The sequence below is a fragment of the Blennius ocellaris genome, assembly GCF_963422515.1.
Source record: "Blennius ocellaris genome assembly, chromosome: 5".
Classification (NCBI taxonomy): domain Eukaryota; kingdom Metazoa; phylum Chordata; class Actinopteri; order Blenniiformes; family Blenniidae; genus Blennius; species Blennius ocellaris.
This window is the reverse complement of record NC_137654.1, coordinates 22,003,460-22,023,081: the sequence shown is the minus strand read 5'-3', so window position 1 is coordinate 22,023,081 and position 19,622 is coordinate 22,003,460. Positions and strand designations below refer to the sequence as shown.

Here is a 19,622-nt window from a genome sequence, read left to right as displayed (position 1 = left end):
AATTCACTCCAGAATTTAAATGAAATGTAACACCTGTTTCTTTTCCTAAGTCTCCATTCCGTGCTGTTAAAAGGGGGTCGTTGGAGCCCAACATGGCAACCCGCGGCAGTCCGCTGCTGGAGGAAAATATTGCCCACAGCAGTAGCGGAGCAGCAGACTTGTTCTTGGCGTTGAAGACGACCGGCGGTCCGGGGAGCTGCACCAACCCGCTTCCAGAAGCCTCTGCTCGTTCTGCTGCCTGGCTCCAGGTGCGTGTTCGGAGGTGTTTCGGGCTGAGGCCCGGGCGGACTCGCTGCGAGTCGTTTTCTCGGGGTGTTTTGTCGGGATGGTCTGTGACGAAAAGCCCCGCAGCAGCAGCAGCCCGCTAGCTGCGCTAACGTTAGCTCGCGCTGCGTTCAAGCCCCGCACAGAACTCCAGAGGCTCGCATACCCGCCGCACACAGGCGGCGACCCGGCCGGGCGTCGCGGCACCATGTCTCATTGTGTGTTTTTTTTTTTTTTGTTTGGTCGTCGCATCAGCGTTAAATTCCCGGTGGGTGAGTCTGGTCGGTGTCGTTAGGTAACGTTAGCAGGCTAACGGGAGCCGCCGCTGCTTTTTTCTTTCTCCCGGACTGAGCTCCGCTCCTCCGGAGAGCCCATCCTCCGGAGGATCGGATCATCGGAGCCTGTTTTTGTGCTGCAGTCAGATGGAAGTTTGCAGAAATGTGCAAATATGAAGTGAGCTTACGATGTGTGTGTGTGTGTGTGTGTGGGGGGGGGGGGGTTGAAAAAACGGGGCCAGGCTTTTCATAAGCGGTGGTGTTTGACTGCAGGCTTATTTTAGCTAACGTTGCAACACGAAGCTGGACGTTCAGCAGCCAGGGAGGCTGATTTAACAAAAGAGCTGCATATATTAATGGGTTTTCTATTTTCTTCTGTCTTCGCAAGTGTTTTAATCCAAATGTGCGGGCTTAAAAAAAAAAGAAAAAAGCTCCTGCAAGCACATTGAATGGGGATTTTACCAAGAGATGCTGAGCTGCAGTGAGGGAGCTCTGGTTAACATTTCTTCCTTTAAATTGTAGATGTTTACCCTCCTCTGACTGTGAGGTTAGATGGGCTCTGAATCTACACAGGGAGGGGGGGGGAGGCTGTTCTGATGAGATGAGAGATGTGATGTGGTTTGATGGTGTAAACTAAAATGGTTTGAACTCAAATAGACCTCACCTGACCTGTTTGGTGATTTGGCTGAATGTTTTCAGGGATTCATGTCGATTGCAGAAAGTTTTCAAGCCATCTAATATAAAACGAGTCTTTTATGGTGCTCAAAATTGTTTGTTTCTTGTGTTAACCCAAAAAATAATTACGTGATGAACTTCTTTTTGGCTGAGCACATAGAACTGTGCCCATGACATGTTGTATTTCATTGTCCATCCACCTTCTGTGCCACGTGGAGCCCATCCCAGTCAACTATGGGCGAGAGCAGGTTACACCCAGGACAGCTCACGAGTGAAGACCGAGCAAACCCAATACCTTCAGACAATTCAGTCTCTCTAATCTGGTTTTGTTTTGGCATAATAGTAAACCCACACATTTACAGGGAGATTCTGGTGGCGCAGTGCAACCCTCTGCAGCATATTGCAGTTATCGTTCATGCGTTCGCGTCAATAAGAATTTCCCACCGCTGATCATTTAAAACCACAAGTTGGATCAATCAAGGGTCACTTGGCAGCAAAAGATCCGCCCTGATATGACATTTATGATGACACTTATTTCCATCAGCCAACAGGACTGTTTGTTTGACCTGCGGTCAAGTTGCGCTGCCCCATAAATGTCAGTGCGCGACAATGGGGAAGCAAAGTTCAGTTTACCACTAAATGCCTGTCATGGTTTAGTAATGTGTCGATCCACTTGTTCAGGATTGAAATGCTCAATGGCAGTGATTCATAATGTGTTGAATGTTTGTTTTGTTATACCTCCAAGCCCTACTTGGTTTTTTTTTATCTTCCATTTTATAATTTGACAGTCGGCAAAAGATTTGTAAGTAAGCCATCTTTAACTTCTTGATCTGGTTTTCCAATATGTTTGAGGACAAACCATTAATTAACAACTGAGAGCCTGACGGATGAAGTGACAGATAAAACAATTGGTTTCAGCTCAATAACACTTCAGGCTGCAACCCAAACAAACGACAGCATGATGTCAGGATGAAAGATTTCCTGACATTAAAACCCCCAAACGACTAAACACTAAGTAGTGAAAAAAATCCACAGATTTACCTGTAATGGATATAAATCTTAATTACGAAGCAGTTTGCACCGTCACAGTCCACTTGAGCACAAACTTTCTGTGCTTGACTGCTCCTGGTGATTTTCCTACGACTTTAAATGCATAATTGAATTCACAACGAAAGTGCCCCTGCATTGTGGGAGTTGCTGAGCGAGTACCACTTTTGTTGCTCAGCCGTTTTAATTCTTGTGAGTGGCGTCACTCGGCATGGGAAAGCCTGGCCGCCTCTCCGAGACGTGAACGCTGATCCCTCTTAATAAACAGATTGTATCCGAGTGTTTGCACGAGCGGCAACTGCTGTGTCACTTGTCACTGTGCTGATGCGAGTTTGACGTGCGTAAGAGGTGTGGTCACACCGGGACTGCTGCCGTGCCAAGTTCTGATCCTGAGGGTGTGTGTTTGTGCAGCCTGGTAGGTTTCCCTTTCTAGAGAAGAGGCATTAGACAGGAAACAGAAAGTTTAGAGGAACAGCTGGCTCGTGAATCTGACTCCAAACAGCTGGATAGTCTGGCTGGATCAAGAGTTTTTGTTTTTTAAGGTAAGAGTGAACATAACTTGATTACAACAGGCAGAAGAAGCCTGTGTTCAGTTATTATTTCCAACAATGTTTTAGAGAGCAGCATTTCATTTTGTTAAAGGACAAAAAAAATAACTGTTTTGTAGTTTAAAGACAAAGTCAGCTTCTTTTTTGTTTTAATCTAAAGCTCAACAAGCCCATTTGTGTGGTCTCCTGAACTTCCTCTCATGCAGCTTGTCATTTTATTTAATTTAATTTTATATCCAGCAACTAAAATAAGTTAACATGTTCAAGGGTCAACAACTTGTAGCTGACGCCAGCAAGTAACAATCTGAAGAAAAGAAATCAGTTTTTTTTTTAATCTTGCATGTGACATTTTATTTGCGTGTTTGCGGCCATCGGACCGTGCAGAATGGGCGACCGTTCAGCGCTTCCCACGTATCGTTTTTCGCCCGCCACTTCTGCGCGGCGCGCCGAGAAAGAGGAATTGCTCTCTTGAAGATGTCGCCCCGTGGCCACGCTAACTTCTTCCTCCAAACTAAAAGCCGGCTCTGCCAAAGACAACATGAACTGCACATTTTGACAGTCCCCGCGCCAGACAGAATGATAATTCACTGAAATCTGTTTTTCATTCACATTTTTATAACCGGGGGGGGAGGGGGATGCATTTCGTTTGATTTTGTATCCACTCTTTGTTCACAGATGTTACAGAAATGGAAGTTTGGTTTGCGTGCATAGTTGTGCTTGTAAGACTTGAGTTTCACTCACTGCATTTCCTAACAAAAGTTTCTGTGTCTCCTTGCAGGTTTGGATTGCCTCTGTGTGTGTGTGTGGGGAGGGGAAAGGCGGGGGGGGGAAGCCTGAATCTTTGCCTGCGTGCTGGAGGTCTGGATCTGAACTGTGTTCTTCCGACCCTTCTGCCAGCCGTGAGCCTCGTCGACACCTTGTCCCACAACTAAAACTGAACATCGCCTCGCTCCGGGCCTTGGGCTCAATCCCAGCTGGAGTGTGCTGACAGGAGTGTGTCGCCGTACAGGACAGAGGAAGCGCTCAGCAGGCGGCATCTTTGCACACGTCTGCGTGACAACATGGCAAAGAAAAACAGCCAAAGGGGTAAATATCGTCTCCGTCTTTATGGATGTGCTCCGATTACAGGTCGTTTGTGGTTGGAGATTATTTAACTGACAAATGCGCGAGTATCCTCCCAACTCGTCACCAGTGAGTGTTCACGGTGACATTAACCTACTTTCATGCACAAGAGAAGAAGGAGAAAAAAAACAACTTTTTACTAGCCTCAGCGGTTTTTCTCGTCTTTCCCTTCCTTGTCTTTAAATAGTCATCGATTACCTTTGGACTTTACTCTTATCCGTTTTTGTTTATCATTTCAACAAGAAATGCCCTCAGCCTCTTTTTTTTTTTTTTTTAAGTTTCTTTTTCCCTTTTTAATGCTGACTCTGCTGTTTCCTGACTGAGTTTTGCTCTGCCCCTGATAAGAAGAGTTCCTCTTTTGAGGAGATCTCTCTGCAGGCCATTGCTGGTTTGTTGGTCGTTTTAAATCGGTTGCAGATTGCGGACATTCGAGGCACAGATGTGATGAGGTTTTGCTTCTTTTTTCTTTTTCTTTTTTTTCCCCACTGCTTGCATTTGTGCTCAAATGTCTAAATAACACATCCGTCCTCCTCCACAGTTCGCTGAAGCTGGCATCTCCATTTGCACATCGTGTGCACTCGTGCACAAAGCTGCTTTTCATGTAGTCTTGCTTGGCTTTTGTTTTATTTTCTCCCTCCGCTCATTTTTCCCAGATTGAGTTTCATAAACAAAACAAATAAGGATGATATATATATATATATATATATTTTTTTTTTTTTTTTTTTTGAGGGGAGGGGATCCAGGAAATCTCAGTGATGTTTTGTTTTGCAAATAATGTCCAACCGTGACTTGCAAATGCCATTTAAAGCCTGAAGTGGATTTTCTGTCTCTGCTGTCGTTCAGATACGTCCGGCGTTGTGTTTGACACTCGCTCCAAAATGGTCATGTCCCAGGGAGGGACGGCCGAGAGGATGAAGGAGAAGGTAAGAAGACGTTTTCACACTGAACACGAACGGCGCAGAGAGTGAGTTTGCAGAGAATGAAAAATCCCTTAATTTGCTTACCGTTCAAGTTGACTTGCACACTTTTTTTTTTTCCCCCTAATGAGAAGCAATTAGAGCGATCGCAACATAACACAATTTCCTCAAACACTTGACATATGCAGCGTCATTACCTACTTACCACATAGCTGTTCAAGCAGAAAGAAAACATAATGACTTGGAGGGTTATGTGAGTTTTAGTTTTGGCAGATTGCTGGAACCCATTAGGACCTGGAGCAATGTTTGCATTCCCTGACATCCAGGTGCATTTTCAGCATAGTTTTAGGGTGTGTCGGCACTTGCCGGGTTTGATTAGAGTGAGGGTGCACTCGCGTTTGTCAGGTTTGGTGCTTGTCAAATAAACTGATGCACATCCTGCATTGGCGTGGTCTCTGTGCAGGAACGCTGGCATCTCAACGCCAAACGAGGTGGCGGTATCTCCGTCTCAAGCGGCGTTGTCTCTCTGATTTAAATCACACGATTGTTCAGCGTGCTTTGTGCTCAGAATGACCTTTTTTAACATCCATGTGAACAAAAATTGAATGCTATAACACTGTAGGGCTACGCGCTTTTCAGGTGGTTTTGAACATCGGGATTGAAATGGGAGCGTTCGCACACACGGCGAATGTTTGAACAGAGTTTGGTTGTCTGTGCTGCATTTAAAAAAACAGAGCTTGAAAGGCATCAGAATTGCAGTGTGTTTGCAGTAACATTATGTGTAATGCAGTATATTATTCCCAGCATGCGGTGATGTGCTGTAGAATATCTTATCATTAAAACCAGTTCATGTCCAATTCCTTCTTCAAAACGCTCCGTTTAGAGAGGAACAGTCGCGTCCACACGAAGCTGAAATAATGCAACTCACCGCTGTCGGGAGTCTAACCTCATTCCAGCTGTCGGCCCTGTGGTGCAGCAGCTCCGTCATCGCAGTAATGTCTTTATCATGCAGAAGTTTTCTTGCCTTCTTTCAATACCTGTTTATTGCATGCTCGCTCTGCCAGTTCTCCACCTCAACTGACTCCTAATGGTGTGGTGTTGGAGAACAATTACATCTTGGCTCATTATAATGTCTCATCAAAGAAACATCAAGAGGATGTCTGAGATGAGTAGTAGATAATTAAATGTACGTCCATGTGTTTAACTGTGTAAAAACTGCTCTTTTAGCTGAACTCCCTGCGATAAGTAAGTCTGACAAATACCACAACCAGTGACACAGTTTGCATGTAGATAAAAGTCCAACTGGACATTAAAGAAAATGGCATTAAAAGCATCCGTGTGCAAAAGGAGGATCCCTGAGAGACGTGCGACTGATAAAACACAAACTCGACAGAGCGTCGCCCCCCCCCGGTTCTTGGACAGATGCACTCGCATGCCGCCTCAGGACTTAAAGGGTTAAAGGAAGGGAAGCAGCGTTTGTTTGATTTGCACAGTCTTACTCATCCGCTACCAATGTTTTTGAAAGGTGGAAACGATCTCCATTAAATATTAATCCCCTGTCAATATTGTGTGATTTGTGGTTTGTCTTTCCCCTCCACAGATCAGCGCCGTCAGAGCCGTCGTCCCCAACAAAAGCAACAATGAGATTGTTTTGGTGTTGCAGCATTTCGAGAACTGTGTCGACAAGGCCGTCCAGGCCTTCCTGGAAGGTATTTAGTGCTATATTTAAAAAAAAAAAAAAAGTAAATATCTTGATATAATATATATTGTGAGCAGCAAATTCAACATGAACCAGATTTTAAACTCTTGTTTCAAACTCCTCCACAAATGCTGTTATTTCTGCATGTCAAGCGCGGCCTTATCGCTCCAGTGCATTTGACCTGCCTGGGCAAGCCTCGCACATCTTTTAGTTTTTTATTGTCCTCAACCTTCAACAGCTTTGTCATTACGTAGGTCCTGCCTGGCATGCAGGGGTTGCGCGTCACTTTGCGTGCCTACCATTTTTTCAGGTGTAATTATAGAAAAGAGGGGTTGTCCCGCGACTTTGTTCTTCAGCGCCGTCTAAACAACGCCTTAGGGCGTTCAGATTTCGAAACTGCATTGTGAGCTTTTCAAAATCTGTCGAGCGCCTCCGTCATCACCGGGCCTCTCTCGTTTCAGGCAGTGCAGCCGAGATCCTCAAAGAGTGGAATGTGACCGGAAAAAAGAAGGTGAGCAGCTCGATGCCCACGTCTGACACGTGCCCCTTCGTTCTCTGGATAAAAGTGGTCTAGGTTTTAGTTTGAGACGTTAATGAAACTACACGTTGTACTTCTTTTGTGTTGCATTAAACCCCCCCCCCACCCCCCCGGTCAATGTGCAGCTCCAGATGACTCTGATGCCTCTTGTCTTTCAGCCGAAGAAGAAAAAGAAGCCCAAGCCTCAGCCGGAGGCCTCGGCGGAGCCCGCTCCGCCCGAGGCCGCGTCGCCGGTGGGGGGCAAGGACGAGGTGAACGGCTTCCACGCCAACGGGTCGGTGATGGACGGAGAGTCCCTCGACTCGCTCAGCGAACAGTTGGACTCTGCCTCGCTGGATGCAGCCGAGCTGGACTCTGAACACGCCGCGTCCGAAAACACCGGTGAGTGGAGGAGCACTGTGGCCCAGATGTGATGGGCGACAAGCAGGAAACGAGTTATCAACATTATGTGATGTTGAGTGGAACTGTGGGATCTTCATTTGGATCATATTATGAATTTTTGTTTTTTTAAATCGGATTCTGAACTTTTCTATATGAAATGCATTTTTGTGTCCGTTTGATTAACATGTATTAATTCTCTCACAGGAGCAGAAGCGGAAAGTCAAGGCAGCGCTCCAAGTCCCGCCTTGCAGCAGACGGGCAGGAATCACCAAGCTCCCCGCGGCAACAAGCCTCGGCACCGGCAAGGCTTCAACTCCAACCCCCCCGCTGATGAGCAAGGATCATCAGGAGCAAAAAAGATAGGCGAGTCACCTTTCGTTCATCGTTCCCCATTTGTAGTCCACAGAAAGAAACCAAATAGTGACGCACAGGCCGAGATGAGACAAGTGGTGGTGTTTTTTTTTTTCCCCCGTCTTCAGTGTTCACTTCATCACATGTCATCTGGTTATGCAATCTCGGCACTACAGGAAAAACACTCGGCGGTACTCACGGCCCCTTCAATGTCTCGTCCTCAGCTTCCAACATTGACCGCTCAGTCAAGGACCTGCAGAGATGCACCGCCTCACTGACCCGCTACAGGATGGTGGTCAAAGAGGAGATGGACTCCTCCATCAAGAGGATGAAGCAGACGTTCGCTGAGCTCCAGAGCTGGTTTGTACGATTTATATATATATATATATATATTGTCACGTAGCACCTGATGGGGCATGCTTGAAACAATTTCCTGCTTGTATTAGTCCTCAAGGTGTCCTATTTTTATTCCACTTTCAAAGAAACGACTTGAAAGGACTCGAACTAAAACTGCATTTTAATCAGAGAAGTCAGCAACAGAAATAAACAGGCTTGGTTCTCACGCAAGAATTTGAAATATATTGATGTTTGCTTCGGGAACAGGAAGGGTGGATCAACTACAAGGACACTATATATGATATAAGCCCGTCGCTCCTTTACTGTAATGTTTTAATGACATGGGAGCATGAGCATCTCTACTGGCAGTTTTATTTATATTGTGTTAAAAAATATATATATATATCTTTGCGGAGGAGGATATTACTTTAATATACTTTTCAGGCGTATGTTTTGACATACAACATAAATGTTTTCCATACAGCGTTATTGTTTAAAAACAGTCGTCACTCTAAAGCAGCAGCATACAAGAAGTCAGAATAAAACTCGTATTCACTACAGGGATCAATTCCCTCATCTGATAGGAACATGTTTTTAATCTCTGTGTGTAAACAGACCATCATGAGATGGGTAAAGATATCTGGTTCCTTGAAGAGGAATTTTGTTTTCTTCACTGTTGTGGCGTCATCAAATTGTAGTATTGTGCTGATAAACACAATGTCAAGGGAACCGCTGAGCCTGCTCGAATATACAGGGTTATACCACTAGACTCCCGCTTATAAGATGAGGAGTGCTTTATTAATCCCGAACGAGCTCGGGCCTTACAGAAACGTGACCGATGCCAGGCTGCCAGAAGCATGAAGATTACCTTATATCTACAGTCGGCGTGACGTATTTGCATCGTCGCACCCGTATTTCCATCCATGCATCTATCGATCTCTGATTAAGGGCGAAGGTCTCAGTTCATCACAGAACAAACAAAAGTGAAATGATCACAAAATCACTTCTTGTCCTCCACATGCTCCTGCACCGTGCAGGGAGACTGGGGGGGGGGGGGGGAAACCCAAAAACAAAACATGAATGCCCAGGAAAACCATGCAAACGTCACTGATGGTCCCCCAAGCTCCTTTCCAACTGGAACCAGAGATTTCTAGCTCTGGGTCAATGTTGACCACGACAGCAGCATCATCCATTTTTATTTCCATCAGGACTTCGTCTCAGCTTCTTAACTGCTTCTTGTATTTGTTGATACCAACAGTTTCTTTCAAGAAGCTCCAACATTCACATGACTTAGGGTCTCACTCCTCCTTCGCTCTTTTTGCAAACTTCTTGGTTGAAGTTTGTGTCGCTTCTTTACCAAAGCAGTGAAGACGATGTTGCCGCATCATCAGAGTCAAAGTTCGATTATATCCACCTTTGTTCTTCCTTGTGAAACAGCTTTGCGTAATAAGACGTTGACCCGTGTCCATGTTGACCCTCTGCTCGGAGTTATTGAGCCTCTGGTTACGTGGGACAAATAGCTTAGAAAGTAGATGCGCCAATAAATGATTTTAACAAATTTAAATAATAAAACGTCACAATTAATATTCAAATGTTGGGGCTGCTTTTTCTTGCATAGGTCACCATAGTAAGTCGATGCAAATTCTCTGGGTTTTTTTAGCCGGAAATGCCACAATTGGTTCAAATTTGCTTGATAAAGTCATTAATATACATTTTATTTTCTGCCGCGTTGATCAAAGAAGCTTGTAAATGTTGCAGACTTTACAGATGCTACAAGGATTTGTCAGAGAAAGTCCAGGTTCAATTCAGTTCTGGCCTGAGCGAGCGAGTGAGTGACGGGCAGTCGCCTCGTTAGGAAATCTCCAATATAAACCTCCAAAGTAAAAATGATCACTCACGGACACAGTCTGAATAAAAATAAATAAATAAAAACTCCTTTCCCAGCTTGGCCCAGTCCAGTAAGAGTGACACAGATCCACGGCTCTCACTCCGCGTCATCTGGCCTCGTCTGAAGGCAGAAGCGTTTCCTCCCAAACCCCCACAGAGCGACTCGCGGCCGAGAGACGATCGCGTTTCCAACACTGGCTCAAACCCAACGCCTCCCAAACACACAGCTTCACAGAGGAAGTCGGGTCCGTCACTCCCCGGATTTATATTTCTTCCTCTGGACTGTTGCTTTTTGAAAAAGCAACAGTCCGATGTGAAAGTCTCAACAAGAAGAATCGTAAAACAACACTGAATTATTTAGTGGCGTTAATTAGTTCGAGCAGCCAGCTGGAAGTCGCCCAACTCAAGTCGATGACAAGATAAAATAAAAAAATCGGAATTGTTACTTGATTTCTAAGAACGTGGTTTGTCTGAGAAGTATATTAAAAAAGACAAAAAAATTTGAGAAGTGTGACTCGGTGGAGACAGCCGAGTAGAGAAAGTCGCAGTTTGGCTGCTTCACAACAAATGAACTTATCATACAAGATTAATGAAGATGTGTGCTCAGCTTGTCAAGGATAACCCGTGTTGGCTCACTGGAGCTTTTCTGTCAACAACCACGTTGATGAAGACGAAATGCCAAAACCAAAGACGACAAACTTAATGCTGGAAAACCTCCTGGAGCGAAGGAGGCCACGAGTGTTTTAGTCAAAATATACGTCTATATTCTTTTTCCACTGCATCGCCACTTTTTTTTTTTCTCATTTGAACGTGTCCCACAACTGTATTTTAGCAGTTTCATTTAATTTGTTTGAAGAATTGTTCTCGCTGTCCTTTTAAAGAAGATTTCTTATGATCTACAATAGTTAAAATGTGATATTTCCTATTCACAAACATTTAGTCGCATAAAATTAAGAAATGACCTTGTTAAACTTGATTGATAGGTTGGGATCGTAATTCAGTTCCTAGTCATTCACACACACAAAAAAAAAACCTGGAGGTTCCAGGCTGCTGGTCCAGCTGTGTAAGGGTCCTATTGGAGGGTCGCCACTTCATCGCAACCTACAGACTGTGAGGATACTGAAGCCCGTCACTTCCTGTGTTTGGTTTGAGCCACATCTGGATAATGTGCACCAGAACAGCTGCTGGGCGGCAGTTTTTTACTCCTACAACTAGAAACACTAATGCATTCAGTGTCATTGAAACTTATTGAAATGGTGCATTGTTCTACATTGATATTGAGTTGCACCAGAGGGTTTTGAATTGTGATATTTTGAGATACGTTTTTTGATTTTTATAGTTGTCATGTAAATGTTTTACATTACATTTGATTTTAAAAAAGAAAAGAAAAAAAAAACAGGCTATAAATCCAAATTCTAGGGTAGTTTTACTCGTTGGATTTGATTGTGAGGAAAAAGCTGTTCGTTCCATTGTGTAGATTTTTTTTAAATTTTCATCTCGGCCAGAGATTACTAACCTTTTTCTTGACTCACATTTTTACTATTGTGAACCCAGACGACGCCCCATCACACCCTGAACAATTACAACAAGGTCAAGGAACCTCCGAACACACTATATGTGAAATGTATAATATATTCTGTAAACATGAGTTCCATTTTTTTTCACCACAAAAGATTAATGCAGATCCAATATTTTCCATTGTTACTATGAAGGCATATTCTGTGTTAACAGTCGTTTGTTTTTTGTTTGTTTTTTTGACTGATTCATCTTTCCTGACGCTCCATTATTTCTCCCGCTGCTTTCACATTTGAAGTTAAATGTTGAAACTTGATAGTTTTTTGACATAAATGAATTAAATGCAGACTCGTCTATTTTAAAGACAAAAAAAAAAAAAGTGACTAATGTTCAACCTCTAAAAAATTAACAAGGCTTTGTGACCCTCTGTGAACCTTTGTGTGTATTCAGCAATAAGTGTGACGGATTAGAGAGTTTGTGTATTTCCCATAAATATATAAACACAATTGAGCCTTAAAACGGTAAAAAGCATGACTCTTCTTTCTTTTCACTTTCCAAACTTAAACTCTCATTTGGCTTAATTGGACATTTTGGGTGGAGAAGAGAATAATTATGAGATGGCGTTAATATCTATAATTAACTTTAATTCTCCATAATGTCTTTTGTAGGCGTTTTAACTTATGAATGACTCTGATGTGGTCACAAGGCCATTCATGAAATCCTGCCCCCCCAAAAAACCTTGATAAACTGGTCGTTCGTCTCCAGATACTTCAGATTTTTCTGTTTAGATTGTTTTTCCCCAATGCTTCACTTACGATTCAGTGCTTTTCTCCGTGTTTTATCGACGTGTCTTCATTGACTTTACAACTGCACAAATCTCTAAGCTCTCTTATACATGTTTTTTGTGTTTAGTTTATACAAATAATTTTTTTTTTTTTTTGCATCAATAACAACTCCCACTTATTTTGCATTGCCATTCACTGTCGACACAAACTGTGCAGCAACCTCGGAGCAGACGCAGTAAAATTGACTTGTTTCTTCTTTCTTTTTTTCTTTTTTAATAGTTTAATGGACCGGGAAGTGACTCTCCTGTCAGAGATGGACAAAGTGAAAGCCGAATCCAGTAAGTCCCGTGTTTTCCAGAGCGTACCACTGAGCGCTGCCGGTCACTCGCCACCCAGAAGCCTTTTTTTTCTTCCCATAATATGATCACCTGACACAACGGGCCTGCACAGTCTGACCCAAATGACTTCCGGAGGTTTGCCAAAGAGATTGTTGTCGTACAGCAAGTCCCAGTTTCTCCCAAAAAACGCACTGGGTGCCCCTGGGGTTTAGATATACCTGCAACATACCACCCTGTGTGTGTGTGTGTGTGTGTGTAACATGACGGAGCAGGACGACATATTTGTACAAGTAGGCCATTCTCTGCCGCTCCGTCCTCTCGCCGTGGAGTGTCGTGTGATCCAGGCCTGGAAAAAGTGAATAGTGTCAGGTGTCGAGGGAGACTCAATGCTGCCTTTGTGTGGAGTGTGTGGTGAATTGAGAGGAAAAGCAAAAGGAACTCTAGCGCTTCTTCCACGTTACAAAAGCCAACGTCCCCCCCCCAGAATCCGACCCCACCACTCGCCTCTTTTCTGCGTCGTATCTGCAGCAGCCGACGTCTGAATCGCTTGTTTACCTGAAGTGAGCAAACGCCTGATCAAGAGTTTCAACTCTCAATTCATCGTGTCGTTTTCTTATTATCTGGATCTTGACTATTTTAGTCCGACTGGGCTGCAGAGCACTGAAAGTACCTTTTAATGTGAGGAAACTCCGTGCATTTTAAAATGTCGGAATAGAGTCTTAAGAAACGGGCAGAAGCCTCCAAATCACTAGACTTTACAGGCAGATGTTTTTTAATAAATAAATAATCTGTGCAGGTGAATTTTTAAGTTTGATTTTTTTCGACGGAGAAAACCGTCGTACCTTGAAAAGAATACGCATGCAGACTTTTCAGAGAGAACAAATTATTGCAGAGAATGTGGTTGTTAAACTCCGTTCCTTACAGTTCGTTATCGAGGGAATCTGTGTTTCAGACCCTTTGTTTCTCCATCTTTTCCCGCTCGGTTGTCTTATTCTGACAACTCCATTAAAATGGTGAATCACACTGAGCCGTTGTTTCTTGCAGTCAGGACTAATGAGGGCTCATTTAAAGGGAAGGGGGGGGGGGGGGGGGGGGGGGGTTAGTTTTTGTCTGCCGATAGTGGACGTGAAGTTCAGCTACGGCATCTTTACTGCGTGCGCCGCGTTGGTCTTGCTCACTGCAACCCCGTCGGATGTTTCAGTGGTGATCCTGGACGCCCGGCAGAAGAAGGCGGAGGAGCTGAGGCGGCTGACGGACCAGTCGGCGTCCATGTCGGAGGAGCAGCTGACTGAACTGCGTGCAGACATCAAGGTATCCGCCGTTCGCCTTCGCCCGTCTGCCGGTCAAAAACGCGCCTTTGAATTCGGTTGTCTTTCTCCCCTTTTTTTTTTTCCCGCAGCACTTTGTAAGCGAACGTAAATACGACGAAGACCTTGGAAAAGCTGTGAGATTCACGTTTGATCTGGAGCCTTTGAAGACGAGCATTTCAGGGTTCGGATCAGGTACCTCCTCTTTTTGCTTATCTCAAAAGAAAAGCATAATTTTAATGATCTTTAAAAAAAACAAATAAAGCACTGCTTCCATTTGTAATGTCGCCCACAGTGGGGGAACAAACTAATCATGGGCAGAGTGAATGTGGCCGTTTTTGTCTTTGATTGATTGTTTTCAGACTGACTGTGGTTTCTAAAGCTGCAGATCCATCAGTTACACATCATGTGTCTGGAAGAAGTCTGGTTTTGTAGTTTTCAGTTTAAAAAAAAAAAAAAAAAAAAAAAGTTCTGTTCAACAAAATAGTTGTAAAAACAAAACATTTCTACAATTCTATCAAGTATTCTTTTGCATGTCTGACATTGTGTGCAGTTATATTAAGGGGATAACCGAAGTTGATGACAGATTATAATATGGCTTGAAGGCAGCGTAGAGTGTATACATCAAAATATGTTTCCAACGTTTATTTACTTGTCTTCTATCCTAAAGACAATCTCAAAAATATTTTAACTCTTTATACCACACTTTATCAGATAATTGAGAATGAATTTGATGATATTTTACATCGTTTATATCTTAGAAATTCTGTGAAGAAAATACAACTTTAAAGTTGAATTATTCTACCCATTCCATGCATGCGTCATATTCACTGTGGCGTTCGTCAGGCCGGCCATGTTGGGATGTGATGTGGTTGTTTAGGTGGGCGGAGCTCTTGTCTGTGTGTGTGACTTTGGCCCGTTGCTTCTTCTCCAGTTTACCATCCACGTACCGGCTACTCGAACCGGTCCCGCTGCAGCTCCACGTCGTCCTCCGTCGCCAGCCCGAGCCTTCAGGACACGCCTCCTCCTCCCCCCGCCCAGGTGCAGCCCCCGCCCAGTGAACACCGCCCTCCTCCCAACAAACAGGTGAGCTGGCGAGCGGGTCAGACGCTCCGTCGGGTTTCTTTTGCTCCCAGTGGCCGACTCTCCGCTCTCTCCGCCGCCAGATTTTCCAGGGGAACCGGCGCACCTTCCAGGGTCAGGGTTACCACTCGGGCGGGCAGCGGTACAACGGCGGCTCCTACCACGACAGGAACGCCGGCCGCACGAACCACCGCCACCAGGGTGACGGCGGTGGTGGTGGCGGCGGCGGCGGCGGCTCGGCGTCTCACCACTCCAACAGCTCCAGAGGCCCCTCGAATTCCTCCTCCCACCACCAAGACCGGCCCACTCACAACGGGCTGCCCCAGAGGCCTCCGCGGACGCACTGCCCTTGACGTTAGAAACCGTCTGCTCAATCAAAACCCATCCAACTAACCCCCGCACCCCCCCCCACCCCCACCTCCCCACCCCTCCTCCCTCTCCTCCCATCCCTCCACCCACCCCCCACTAACTCCTTTCAATGAAGAATAGAATACAAGTTTACATATTCAGATCAGTTGAGTCGTAGTGCCGCCTCTCGACATCAGTCCATTCATCCTTCAAACTTGAAAAGCACTCACTGTTTTCTGCAATCGTTCTTCTCTCCTTTTTTTTTTCCCTCCCTGGTTAACAGCTTCGATCAACCTTTTATCTCCGTTTCCACCCAGTGAGAGCTCTCACTGCTTCGCAGTTACTTTTTGCAGCGTGAGCTGCAACAATTTGTGCACTAAATCAAGTTCAACTTTTAGTACCATTTTCTGTTTTTTTTTTTTTGTTTTTTTGCCGCAACTTTCTTCTGGATTCTTGATTTAAACTTGAGATGGTTTAAATGGTTTTTTTTTGTTTTTAAATTTCCTTGTCTCCAGAACCATTTCATTGCCTTCACGGTAAAAAAAAAAACCATTGTGAAAGAGCAAAAAGTTGTTCTTGCATAAACAAGGATTTCTGACCCGGGAAGAGTCGACGTGCAATCAAACACTACAGACTGTCGTTATTCTTTGCGAAATGAAAACGAGACATATCAAACTGTAAACCCGAAGCTTTTCGTACGGCTGCTACAAACTGGAGGGAACTTATTGATGCGAGGACTTTAGATTTCGAGAAGTTGCCCCATTTGGAGGAAGAAGTTTTAACATTTGGAAATGCACTTGTTCACTCGTATAAATGTATGAAGCGTCTCCACATCTGCACCGATTCCTTTCACTTTTGTTTTCCCACTGCAAAGTCAAACCAGCTCGTGTTGCAGCACCAGTAACGTGATTTATCACCACATCCAGCACTGCCTTCCCCCCCCCCCAACAACCAATCACAAGTTCACTAACGGCACGTCACTAGAAATCTCACTGTTTCCAGACCATCGATTACCTTCTTTTATAAGTATAAGGTATATATTTTCCCACTTCTGCGTATGCTTCACATCGTAGCTGTAAGGCAGCAGCACTTATAACCTTCACTGTCATTTTGGTATTTTCGCTTCACCTTGTGTAGCGCCGGCACACCCAGACCTCCCGTCGTCTTGCTCTCCTCGATCCTCCGAATCCTGCAGAAACACCGGCCGTACTATAACTGCGCAGTAGAGTGTATAAAGTATAGAACTACAGGTGGTGATTGATCTTCTCTTTTTCTTTTCTTTCTTTTTTTTTCTTCCTTCATACCACCGCTCCTCTTAACAAGTAGAATAAGTGCATTTCCTAAAATTTGAAACTGTTTCCCCTTTTTTTTTTTTTTTGCCTGAGGCTGTGATGCGTCTCCCTCCTGCTGACCGGCGGGGCGTCATTCTTGACTTGTTGTCCATTATTTTCTAACCGAGAGGGCTCATTATCTATTTGTAGACTAATGTTTAAAGCTCTGGACAAAACGCACGTCCTCCGTTGTGCACACGCTGTTTCATACTGAACATTTACTCGGCTGGATCTTTTCTTCCTCACGCGCAGTTGCTCCTCGTTGGTGTTTTTCTCATTATATATATATATATACATATATATATATATATATATATATATATATATATGTGCACACAAATGGCATATTAATGTCGTGCTTTGCCTTTAGTCACAGACTTCACATTTGCCTTTTCCAGAGTCGTGGGCATCATTGCAGCTTTCTGAACAGACGCTACGCATAGAGCAGACCTGTGATTTGTAGAAATTAGATTGAGGCGCAAGATCTTTTCTTTCCTTTTTTTTTTTTTTTATATATATATATGAACCGACTTTATCGATCTATGGAAGTGATCAAACAGATCTGTTTTCTACGGCTGCTGTTGAGGCAAAATTTCCTGATGTGGTCGGGTTTGTTGAATACCTCATTGCTGATTCTTTGACGCGTCGTCTGGCGGTGGGACTGTCGCTGAGGGACGAGGACCCCCTGCGGTGATTCCTCCTCCTCCTCTCATCCCCTCTGTAATTGTGTACATACAACAGAGCTGCGAGGCTGAAGTGAAAATCCGGTTGTTACATTATTGCTGCATCTTCTTCATGTGTCGTCTTCCTTCGAATTTTTCACAAACGAGAATTCATTTCAAAGACTTTTTTTTTTTTTCTTTCTTCAGTTTTTGTTTGGGAGTTGTTGTTTTTTTTAATACATATTTTTAAATCATAGGTTTTTTTTTAGGAACACTTTTCTCTTTTATAAGTTAGTTGTTATGGAGAAAAGAGTGCAAATGTGTTTGCAGTCTTAGGTTAAATATGTGCTGGCTTGATTAACTAAAAGGATATTGTGAGAAATATGCCCGTGGCTTCCTTGTCGAATTATTAAGAATATATTTCAAGCCGTCGTGAGCGACTGGATACGAGGATCGTGGAACACTGTGCAGGGCGGCACGGCACTGGGGGGGGACCCGGACCCGGTGCCCCACCCCACCCCCGTGTTCCAGATGTTTACCCGAGTCTGAGCTGCTGTGGGGCATCGCCATGACTCACCGATCTGAATTGGGCGCGGCGCAGCTGGTAAACAGAGGCTCCCCCAGGAAACGCTGTTGTTCTGCATGGTAGAGCCACAGAAAGTTAATCCAGCCGGGGGCGGGGGGGGGACGAGCCGCATGTACTGCTAGTTTCTCTTCGCAGCTTTGACGTGTTGCTGATGTTTTGACTGAAGGGAAAAAAAACTAGGTTTAACAAAAAAAAAAAAATTTGCAGTAGTTGAGTCACACATCCAACACATTGATGAGGAAGCGCAGCATATTTGGCAGGGCGTTTCATCGGAAACGCTTTGTGGAATCACAGATCCTTCAGAGACTGAATTTGTGTTAAACTCTACAACTTTTCTGTGCTGATTGCAGTTTAAAAAGAAAACGACAAAAAAAACAAGAACTAAAGGAATCTGCTCTTATTGCAGCATGTTGCTTCTGTTGGAGGATTCAGACCCGAGTGGTTCGTCCCCTTCAGTCCTTTTCTTCCGTTTGTTTTTTTTTTTTACATTCCAAACTGTAGGGATTAGTAAGTTTTCGCCAAAGACGTGATCATGTCCCATTTAAAGTCGCTGCCTTTTCTCTCTTCTTTTTCTCTGCTTGTAAAAATGTCCAAAGGGGATGAAACTTAAGCTTCACATTTTCTTCTTCCCTCCCTCCTTTGTTTTTTGTTGTTGTTTTTTTTCCCGGTTCCCTGCTGTACATACATATAAGTAGCTATATAATTTTGTGCTCACGTGGGGCATTTTGTATGTGATATTCATATTAGGCATAAAGGAGGCGAAAACATCTAGTTCATTCATCCTAGTTAGACCTCGTGTTCTCCTTCTCTCAAAGTTTCTGAGACAACTGTAAACTCAAGTGCCTTTTCTTGTCTCCTACCGACTCATCCTCATCACCCCCTCCACCAGAGTATGGACCAAAGACATCGACCGTCCCCGACTCCGCTCTTTTCTCCCCCTCACTGAATGGCACACTTTTCATTTACTACAAATAAACAGTTTGCAATATGTACTGTGTATGCTTGGTTTTTTTAATACCTGCCCTGCTGCTTGTACGCAGCCTCGGAGCTGAAAGTAAAGCCGTCAAAAGGGTTTTATGGCTTCGCGTGTAACTGAAGGAGACGATCCTTGAACAGCTTCAGGGGCTGAAGTCAATCTTAGTGTTCTCATATTGAACACGATGTCCCAAAGACAGACGGATGGCATTTAGAACACTGCCTCAAACTCGAACCTTTATCAGACAGACTGCATTTCATAACTTCTGTGTCCATTCTTTTTTTAATTCTGAAAGTTGTTTCATTAAGAGTCCATACAGTATTTGGTGAGATCTTTTCTTTGGAGTGTGCATGTTCTCCCTGAGCCACTTTTCTCTAGGTAACTCGGCTTGCTTGATTCAGATGTGCATTATACAGTAACTCAGTGCGTACGGACAGTATTCAGCGTTTCACTTTTCCAACATTTTGTCATGTTGCATCCTTGTTTTACCGTCAATTCCACGTACAACACCATGCGATGACGTGAAAAATGTTTTTGGGAGATCCTCATTTCTTTTTTATTTCTAATAAATTTAAGAAATCACATTTACAATCACAGCCTTTGCCATGAAGCTCAATTGAGCTCAGGTGCTTCCCGTTTCCACTGATGATC

The 19,622-nt window shown here is 44.1% G+C and overlaps 1 protein-coding gene across 1 annotated transcript; it reads left to right on the top strand.

Moving 5' to 3' along the window:
- Positions 1-3,758: 3,758 nt before the first annotated feature.
- On the top strand, positions 3,759-18,947 carry spats2 (spermatogenesis associated serine rich 2). The gene is made up of 13 exons (XM_080495967.1): positions 3,759-3,895; positions 4,775-4,854; positions 6,449-6,557; positions 7,009-7,058; positions 7,244-7,466; positions 7,671-7,829; positions 8,042-8,177; positions 12,620-12,678; positions 13,880-13,989; positions 14,078-14,180; positions 14,920-15,071; positions 15,152-15,422; positions 18,885-18,947. The coding sequence occupies exons 1-12, from the start codon at positions 3,871-3,873 to the stop codon at positions 15,419-15,421; spliced, it is 1,476 nt and encodes a 491-aa protein (XP_080352093.1). The 5' UTR covers positions 3,759-3,870; the 3' UTR covers position 15,422; positions 18,885-18,947.
- The last annotated feature ends 675 nt before the right edge of the window (positions 18,948-19,622 follow it).